The 10639-nt window shown below is 40.3% G+C and overlaps 1 protein-coding gene across 1 annotated transcript in view; it reads left to right on the forward strand.

The window, feature by feature from the left end:
• Positions 1-9763, forward strand: part of colgalt2b (collagen beta(1-O)galactosyltransferase 2b) — a 31908-nt gene extending 22145 nt beyond the window's left edge. The window contains exons 6-12 of the mRNA XM_074668192.1: positions 1404-1523; positions 2557-2630; positions 2808-2914; positions 3346-3478; positions 5499-5626; positions 5720-5926; positions 8928-9763. Coding sequence (XP_074524293.1) covers positions 1404-1523; positions 2557-2630; positions 2808-2914; positions 3346-3478; positions 5499-5626; positions 5720-5926; positions 8928-9201 — 1043 coding nt within the window. The 3' untranslated portion in view covers positions 9202-9763. The remainder of the gene's footprint in view (positions 1-1403; positions 1524-2556; positions 2631-2807; positions 2915-3345; positions 3479-5498; positions 5627-5719; positions 5927-8927) is intronic.
• Positions 9764-10639: the final 876 nt, after the last annotated feature.

Raw genomic sequence — 10639 nt, forward strand, 5'->3', positions numbered from 1 at the left:
TTAGGAGGTTCCTAAAAAAATGTATGAAAACTATGGGGTCATATTGAAAAAAAATCCCAAAAAGTTAGACATGCCCGAATTTGCAGCAAAATCAATTTTGAGAACTGCACAGACAGAGTGTAGACAGAGCCTCACGGTTATTGTCTGAGCAGTATTTGGTGTTACAACATCTAATATTTCAAGGATATTTTTGCTGGATTGAAACACAGAGGTCCAAAGTAGCAACAGTAGGACTGTGGACTCTGGAGTTTTAGGAGTCACAAACTGGCTGAGATGCAGAGCACAAGTTCCTGCAGCTTGGCACTTGATTACAGAGGGCTGGAGGCATAGAAATCTGGACACAATAAGAGACTAGATGCAAATTGAAGTTTAGAAAAAAGCCTTCAAGAAGCAGCTGGAGCAGAATTGTGGAAGACTGAGGCTGTTTTCCAAGCCTCCTACTACAAACTACATGTGAATGTAGTATGTAGTAGGCACTGCATAGTACATACAGTTTTTGCTTGTAGTATGTAGTATGACTGTTCTGTTGGGTCTGTTTTGTGGTATACTACTCTGGTTTATGGTTTCAGAGGCAGAGCTACAGATAATGGTTTTTTTTTACCTTTATCACAAACGTACGAAACACTCTATGGCCAGGTCTCAGCATTTTGGTTATTTTATTGATCATATCACACAGAATCATCATACTTGATTTCTGATCTCACACCATAAGTTATATTGTTTACTGAAAATAAATCTGAAAGGGATCTTTATTTTTACAGCTAATGGAAAAACTACTTCTTTATAATCCACATATGGTTTAAAAAGTGAATTAGTGTTTTGTATGGGCTAATGAATTTGTAGAAATTATCACCTCTTTTACAAGTGGAAGTGACAAGATTTACTGGTATTTCTTTCGCATCACTTCACTTCTATCTTCCAGACCGTCTAATGTTGAGTTGTTGTATTGTAGTTATAATTCTGTCCCATTCCAGTAGATGGCGGTAATTCAAACAGCGTTAGCGCTGCACATTGTGGGAAACAGTGTGCAAGGTAGACCGGTCCGTTGCTTACTGAGAATTTTTCCTGGATCAGTAGGACTTCCGGGGATTTTTAGTATACTGCAAATTTTGCACGTTTTCGCATACTACCTACTACATACTGAATTTCAGCCTAAATAGTAGGCACTGCTAGTGTAGTATGGGGTTTAGTAAACTGCCTGAGTTAGGCTTTTATTCTGTAGAGTATGTTGGTAGCTTGACTGCAGATGAGCAAAATTGCACCACAGAAAATCAACTCTTGTGCATGTCAAACAAAGAATAGAGTCCCTGCGATGGTTTGATTTGGAAGTTTATTTGAAATGTGTGGATCAAGAGGTTAAATTTACAGAATTCAATGTGAGTGTGTGTTTGTGTGTGTTCCAGGTGTGCAGATGTATGTGTGTAACAGAGAACACTACGGTTTCCTGCCTGTTCCTCTCAAAGCACAGCAGAGTGTGGAGGATGAGAACGAGAGTTTTATACACACCATCACGGAGGCTCTGAGTGAGTACACACACACACACACACACACACACACACACACACACACACACACACACACACACACACACACACACACACACACATATTTAACTTGTGTCACTGCTTCTCCCCATGCATCCTCATGATTGCACCCTGCCAACCCTCTCCTCGCTTGCTTTCTCTCTTTTAAAGTGACACAGTCCACAGGAAGTGCTGTTTTCTTTTTATGACCACATCCATCGTACAAATCTACCACTGTTATAATGGCTTCCTCAGCCAGTACTTTCCAGTAAATTATTTTTTACCTATTGTAAGTTTTCGGTTGAGAATTAGCCATGCTGAGGAAAATAAGTGAGGATCTGAATTGTACAGTGGAGACACTTTCACTTATTTGAAGTCATGAAGTCAGCCATGAACCTTTCAGCTGTCTGTTAGCTTTTGACATTTGGAATTCTCAGTATTTTTTACAAAGAGTTGATGTGATATGTTTCTGTGATGAAAGTTGAAATTCTATTCTAAAGCTGATGTTATACTGATGTATGCTAACTGCTAGCATATCAATGCAGTTTCCCATATATGTTAGCTCCAAGCTTGCGCTATTTTGTTATTTTGGTAAATAAGGTGATTTATACCATTTTGAATATAGTGAATATGAATCTCCTGAGAGAGAGTAACGTACATTTCTTTATGAAGTCAGTTCTTCAGTAAAACTTCAAGCTGAAAATCCTGAATCAGAGTTTTCTTGGGAAATGTTATCTAACTGTTAAGCTAAGATAGCTGCAGCAGACTAGTGGACGTAAGGCCCGGCGGCTACGGCACAATGTAAAGAACTGTTAAGGGAATCGTTAAGCACAAAGGCTAACAATATCGATGAGTTGAAACATTTCTTATCGATTCTCAACTGGAACTGGTTTTCGATTCCCATCCCTATGTAACGAACAGTTAAATGTCATCCGCATATAACATTAATTTATGTGAAACTTAAGTTCGGCCTGTGTCTAATTTTGTTGCTGTTGTTTTAACCTTTCCCTTCACTTTTTTCCCCTGCCAACAGTTGACCACAACATTGAGCCCTCTGAACACCTATACTATCCGTCATCACCACAGGACACACTTGGATTTGATAAAGTAAGTTTTGAGAGAACTTGAAGATCTCTTTCTGTTCCCCTTTATATTTACTATTTACCACTGAAGAAGTCCTACATCCTGCCTTCAGCTGTTTCTTTAAAACAAATGAATCAGAAGAAAAAAAAACACATCCAGATATAACTGAGGTTTGTCTTTGATGAAACTGTCTCTACTTAGATTCTGCTGATAAACTTAAAGCGCCGTCTGGACAGAAGAACCAGGATGTTGAAAACAATGGCTGCCTTGGGTATACACGCCACGCTGACTGATGCAGTGGACGGCAAGTAGGTCACAAACATGTAGCCCAGTACACACTTTGTGAACAAAACCTGATGGCTGCTTTAATCTTGGAAAACCAATGTCTTCATGCTCCTCTTTAAGGCCCAGACTCTGAAAGCTTCAGTGAAACAGTTTCTTCTGTGTCCCATCTGTCACATCTTTTTCTAACATCCTGTCTAAACAGATGCTAGATGTTTGCAGAAATGTTCTTGACTTTCTTACATTCCCTTCTTGGTACTTACTTTAATCCACTTCTGAAAACCTTCTAATCCCTCTTTGAGCCTTTGTTTGTCTGGTAAAATGTGTCACTTGTTGCAACTTGCTGAGATTTACAGTCAAGCTGTTTCCTGAGACGACAGAATGACAAATGTAGTTCTAACAAGCACCCGTCCTTCCCCATGCACTCCTAAGTATCTGTTCTCCCCCTTTATATTAGGGCGCTGAATACGTCCCAGCTGCAGGCACTGGGTATAGAAATGATGCCTGACTACAAGGACCCGTATTCTGGTCGAGTCCTGACACGGGGGGAGATCGGTTGCTTCCTCAGCCATCACTCCATATGGACACAGGTGAGAAGCAGAGAAGAAGATGAACTTTGTGGTGGACACGCTGTGATCATACAGATTCAACCTGCTGGAGTAACAGGTGTGATGGCACAATTTAAAAAGGGCCATTTGAGAGTAGTCCTGTAACGTTTGAACTTTTTGAGGATGTTTCAGATAAAGGATGTGTAAGGGTTGTCCCCTACAGGTTATTGAAGCAGTGTTATGAAGTGCAACACTGGCTATGGCCATACTGGAAATGCCGACTCAGCTTAACTTTAATCAGTCTAGAAACAGGCAAAAAGATGACGCCACTGTACACTCACTTGTGCCCCTTATCCAAATTTATGTAACTCTTAGAAGCCGTTTACACAACAACAGTTTAAGGATGAATTGCAAAAGTATTGTTGCGTTTGGCAGCTCGTTTACATGGAAACAGCGTTTTAGCCAACCTAAAATGCAAACTTTTGAAAACAGCCTCCAGAGTGAAATTTTTCTGAAACACTGCAGCCACTGTTGCCGTGTAAACATTAGCTTTCAACAAGTTTTAATTGGAAACCCTGATGTCACACTTCGTTTCGCGCATGTGCATATAACAGTCCAAAAGTACAGCAGTTGTAGCAGTATGGTTGCGGACTTCCATGTTGTGCTTGTGATGCTGAATCTGATGACTGTCTCTCAACAAAATGCGCATCTGTTGCTCCACTTCTGCACTTCTGCATTTGCCAATACACCGGATGATCTCTACTTTGGTGGAAATCTACCAAAAGCCACTACTGGACAAGACACTTATAGTGCCAACTACAGGCTTACTATGCTTACTACGGAGTTTTCAGACCCTTAACGTTTTTGTATAAACCGAGGGGTGACATCAGGTTTAAACAAATAAAGCCTTTGCAGAAGTGCTAAAAGTTGCTGTTCATCAAGAATCCGCTTGAGGCTGGATGCAGAAAGATGGGGAGTCACGTACACACCCTGCCATAAAAACAGACTTTTACAGCATTAAAAAGCACATTTACAGCCTGGTTCGAAAAACTGCTTGGGTCTGAAACACTGTTTTTGCAATCTGTGAATTTTTTTCTAACTCAGCAGTTCAGAAGTTATTAGGATCGTTTGAATGTCCAATCAGAGACACAGCTCAGCTCATGTGACTGACAGGCGCCCTGTAGCTTTTTGAATAGAAGCTCAGAGCCAGCATCATAACCAATGTGGCTGCATCCGCAGATTGGTTTCATTTCACAGTGTCAGGAACAGATGGGTGACATCGCGGAGACTTTATCAATGTTTTCTACAGTTTACGGTGTAATCGCAGATTTTTTTCACTGCATTTTTGTGTTTTAGGATAAAACGTTGTTTAAACAGGGCCTTAGCCTTTGAGTAAGCATGATTGTTAATATGTTAAGTTATGCAAATCAGAGTCCAGACAGAATGAGTAGAACTCAAGTCTCATCTTTTGCCTTGGTTGAAGGACATGATCTTGCTCCATTTTTCCCTATCAGAGAGGATTGAGGCCCAGTAGCATCTAAGACTTCTCTCACATCTGAGCCCAGTAACTGTCATTATTTCCTGTCATTATTTCCCAATTTCCAAGACCAGCCAAAGATTGAAACTAAAGTTCTTGCCACAGTGTCAACAGGCAGAGCTGAAATGTTGCAGGCTGCTTTCTGCAAATTTGTTTGATAAAATGTGTGATCAGGTTGTCTCTAACCTTTGAGATGTGTTTTTTGACTCAACAGATTTCACTCTATTAACACAGCTTGGTAATAAGTCAGAGAGTCAGACACTAAATTATGTCAGCGAATGGGTTAAAGTGTATGAGCACAGCATGAACAAGGAAAGTGAAGTACACAGAGTAACACTGTTTTTTGTATCAGGCTGTATATGCTTTTACACATCATCTCATTTTTTGTATTAAAAAGTAAAAGCATAACGCTATTTTTCTTCTACACACAAATTCTCAGTGTTAGCATGGTTAAATGCTTCACAGCTGGTGAACCCACAGCTGTCTTTCATGTGCTTTAACTTTGTGTTGTGTTTTGTCTGTCAGATGTTGGAGCAGGGCCTCCGGAGAGTTCTTGTTTTAGAGGACGATGTGAGGTTTGAGCCCAGGTTTAAACGACGACTCCAGGCCATAATGGATGACGTAGACCAGGCCCAGCTGGACTGGGACCTCATGTAAGAACATCTGGACGCACATTCACAGATTATAATCCAAATGCATGTGATAAATCTTCACTCAATCAACACACTTGATCTGCTCTTCTTCAGCTACGTTGGGCGTAAACGCATGCAGGTGCAGCAGCCGGAGCAGTCTGTGGAAGGTGTAAACAACCTGGTGAAGGCCGACTACTCCTACTGGACGCTGGGCTATGCACTATCACAGCAGGGAGCCAGAAAGCTGCTGGCTGCAGATCCCTTCACAAGGATGCTGCCTGTGGATGAGTTTTTGCCTGTCATGTTCAACAAACACCCCAAGTGAGTCTTTATTTTGGATCCTTTCATTTGAAAAAACGTGTACTTGTACATTAAGACACAGATATGCTGCAGAGAAATTCTATTTGAATCGTGCTATACAGAAAATCACAAGGCTGCAGAAAGAAATAATTATTTGCTGAAAGACCCTTTTAGATGCTCTGGTTTCTGAGCCGGCGGGTAAATATTGACTGAAGACCACAAATAAATGATTACAGGTGCACTCTTACATAAGAATGAATATATCAGTGAATTCAAATATAGAATAGACATAAAGTTGAAATAGTGCAAGTTATTTTTAGTCAGTGTAATTTAGGCATGCATAAAGCCCATGCATGCACAAAAACAGACCCGAGGACTATAAACCAATTCAAAAAGGACTTTCTGTATGGTAATTATCTATACATAGACTGGAACATGCATGTACGGATCCAGTTTTGACTGTGGGGCAAGGTTCTAGTTTTTTTCTCGGGTGGTAAGCCACAGCTTATGTCCATTTTTACTCAACACTTTGTTCCCTGTGTAACCTCCTTCCTTTTTATACCCCTCTTTCCACCTGATTGTCCCTCGTCCTTGCCTTTTTTTCTAGCATCACCCCCTTCCTTCTTCCTTTCCCTGCGTGCTCACTCACAGGACATGGATTGTTCTTGGGGTTCAGTGGGTACAGTGCACACAATGCCTCCTTTTCTGTTTCTTTTCTCCTTTGGGATTCTTGCCATACCCTGTTCTCCCTTTCTCCCTTTCCCTCTCCTTCCAACCCTCCACCCCACTCCACCACCACCACCACCTTATTTAAGCATCTCTATCCTCTAGGTGAGCCCCCACCCACTTTTCCATGTTCTCCATCCTCATTTATTTTACTTGTTGCATTTTTTATATTTCCCCTCTCCTCAACAGGACTTTACTTTCTTACACATCTACTCCCCCCTGTGTCACCCACTTCTCCTCCCCCTTCCTTCTCTCTCTTTGAGGAATGTGGGCCAGAGCAGCTCTTCCTGCTGGTTGGAGAGGGGGACAGGATTCCCATTGATAGAGGCCTGAGCAGGGGGGGTTGGGTAGGGATGGACACTGTGTGAGTGTATGGGTTACTATATAAATACATGGGGATGTGTGTCTGGTTTAGTGTATATAGATTACTAGTGAATAAACTGTGTGTATTCAACTTTTAGAAAAAGGAGTTTGTATTAAATTGAAAGAAATAAGAAAAACGGAGAGAAGTTTAAAACTGGCAAGTAAAACAGGTTGAATAACATAAATTAACTGCAGGTCAGTTTGTGTTGTGTGAATACTATGAGTTTTAGGAGGAGCGAGTCTGTCTGTTTTCTCTTTTGTAAGTCTCATTTCAGAAAGAGCTCTGTTTTTTCTATTATTTTTAGTATACTTTTTGTCGAAAATGGAAAGGTAACAACAGAAACTGACACAGAATGCTTCATTGCACAGAAAATGTGCTTGAGGATGTGTGTGTCGCAGCAGGTCAGCTCTAATAAAGGTATAGAGGTTTCAAACAGGCGCTTGATGGCAGGCAGTTGACCTCTGTGGTGACCTCTGTCCGCAGGAGTGTGACTCCTCTTAGCTGACGTGTCAGATCTACAACGTCCTCATCCCTCTCTCTGACTCCGTTCAGACTGACAGCTCATTTTCTGTATTAGGTGTTTATTTTTTTTTAGCTGGACCTCATATGACTGTTGTTTACATGACAGCTTTGATGAAGATATGCTTTTAAGGGGGGAATTTAAGAAATAATCTTTATAATATCTGAAGTTGGTAGTATGCTGTGTTTAAACTGTGTTTTGAGGTGCCTGCACTTTATACAAGTCTCTCAGTTACCATAATTGTCATCTTCAGACTTGGTCAGCTTGGCTCCTTTATTGTGAAACCAGAGAGAGAACCTCCACAGAAACTCACCTATCAGCTGCTCAGACACAGTCAGCTCCATCCCCTAATTTAAAGAAAGAAAAGTGAGACAAACCACCAACCACCAAACAACCCAGAGATCCTACAGTCATTTGTCATTAAACAGAAATAAAGTGTTTTTTATTCAAACACATTTGTTTTTCAGCTGTATTCACTAAATTTCAGCTTGAACTTGTTTAACAAATCAAACAGATGGCACCTATTAGAAAATAAGAGCAAAATAATGAAACGTTTTGATAGAAAAAAAACTTCTTCATATATAGACTTGGCTCAGTTACAATCTGACTCAGCTTTATTTCAGCTGACCTAAAGACTTTGATCTTGTAAAAGTGAAGAAACACTCTTCAGTCATGACTGGATGTGCTGAGGTGCACATTGTCCTCCATCATTCTACATCCTGTAGATTTGCTGTCGAGTTAACTTTAGTTCCTGCGTGTTCAGAAACATTTCCAAATATTTCCAGTTTAGAGGATCTGATGCATTGGACCCAAAATAGAAAAAAAATAGTCATGTCAACAGCACTGAGTGACTGATGTGTTGTTTTTTCTTCCTTCCTCTTTGCTTATCAACCTTTAAAACAGGCGGACTGACCATTGCCAATTTGTGCTTCCATCCTGTTTTTGTATGTAAAGACTTTTATTTTACAGGAGCTAGAGAAAAGAGAAATTTACTCGCTACTCTAGGGTTGTCAGATTGTGATCCTAGATAATGATATTGTTGGGTTTTTTTGTGAAAGATTTTCTTTCAACCCAAAATGTTTTATAAAAGAGAGATAAGCTCTTTCCTTGGTCTTCTAATGGATTTAGGAGGTCTGTAAAGCATGATATCCTTTGCTAGTCCCAAAGCATAATTAGTTTACTCATTCCCTAAATTTACTGTGACCATGTCTGAAATGTGGGGATTAGTTCGGCCTTTTCACTCTTTCAATTTTACAAGAGCTACCTTTGGTCTCTTGATTTATTATAGCCAGTTTTCAAACCTCTCATGACTGAAAGGATTAACTAGAGAATTAACAAAGAATCAAATCATCCTGTGCTCCAGTAGTCACCCTTGTATTAATCCCTCGTTGCTCTTGTTTCCTCCCTCTCAGCACCCAGTACATGTCTCAGTTTGAGCCCCGGGACCTGCAGGCCTTCTCTGTGGAGCCTCTGCTCATCTACCCCACCCATTACACTGGAGAACCAGGCTACATCAGTGACACAGAGACCTCCACCATCTGGGACGATGAAGCTGTCGCCACAGACTGGGACCGACAACACGCACGCAAGACAGCACAACAAGGCAGAATCGGTTCTGTGGCACAGAACAGCGTCACTGGAGACTCACCACCTCCTGCAGCTCGAGCCTCACGAGATGAACTGTGATGGACACACCTTTAGGTGGCATACACCTGAGACTGAGAGAGACTCCTGTTTACTGTGCAGTGCACACACAGTGAAGTTAAGGTGTACACACACTTGAAAAGACTTCTGAACTACAAGCTGACATACTGTACATTCATTAATGGACAAAAGTCGATGTTGATAAAGGGACTCTGAGCAGAGGAAGAGGAGGAGAACCTGGGATGAGGGCCAGTAGGCCTTGAACAAAAGCTTTATTTATTCCCCATGTGCCTCCACTGGGCATGTGGAGACACTTATGGCCTGATGAAGCTGAAGCAACACATGGACCAGAGCTAACATTATTTGCAGTTTGTGTGAAACAGATTAAAAAAAACCTCCTCACAAATCTGTTCTTTTATTGTTAAAGAAGATTATTGTTATTTAAAAAGAAAACATGTTTTGTTAATTGGACAGCCGAGAAATAAAGACATTTTTAAGCTGTTTGAAACAACTTTTAAGTGTGCGTGGGAAACTAAGCTGTGTGCTGTTTTTGTGTGCATGTGTGCAGTTTATTGATGGTATACAAAGATGAATAGTGGGTCTCTGTCTCCTCCCATTGAACAAAAGTGCAGCCAAAAAAAAACAAACTGTGATTGAAACTTTCAAGATGTCAACATCTAGTGCAGTATGGATCTATTTCAAACATGTCACCCTTCAGTCAGACCGCACATATAACCTAAATCTCACTGACTGTCATTGTCCACAGCAATTATGTACTATGCGCTTCACAAACAGAACAAAATTGACAGCAAAAGCTCAAACTTATTTTAACCAATTAAGACAGAAGACGGTTAATTATTTGGGGAGTAAAACAAAGGTAAAATCACGATGGAAAAAAAAGTTAAAATACCTCAAATTAAAAACATACATAGATCATTATTGTAAACAAATGATAAAAACATTGCACAAGGCTGTGATTCAAGTTCATAGCCTTATTAAAAAGACTGGTCTCTGTCCAGCACCAGTTAGAGATCTTGTCATGATTTGAAACTGAATCAGATTCTCAGATTTTGCTTATTCATAGAGTTCAACTTCTCTTCTGTTACCGTTTGCCTCATTTTGTTTTTCACGCTTTCGCTTTTTACTCTGCCAAACTTGAATAAATACAGCAGGAGCCGTATTTGTCAAAAGAGCTGTTGCTTATGGCACTGGAGACAAATTTTATCCAAGCAATTACCTCATTGAGACACATGGTTGAAGAAAAAACAGCTCTCAAACTTTAATTTGTGGGGTGAGAAATAACTTTCACCAAAGATGTATTATGACTTCGGTGAACTTGTTTTTTGATTTCATTTTCAGGGAATGCCACGTTAAATCCATCTTTTTTGTATAGCCTACTCAAAGAAGGAAGGGTCTGCAGGATTTCCCAAAAAATAAAAAAAAAACAAAAATTCAACTTTTAAAGGAATAATCTTGCTCA

Source organism: Halichoeres trimaculatus, unplaced genomic scaffold, assembly GCF_033239565.1.
Source record: "Halichoeres trimaculatus isolate MK-OKI-2021-1 unplaced genomic scaffold, fHalTri1.1 fHalTri1_scaffold_4, whole genome shotgun sequence".
Taxonomy (NCBI): Eukaryota; Metazoa; Chordata; class Actinopteri; order Labriformes; family Labridae; genus Halichoeres; species Halichoeres trimaculatus.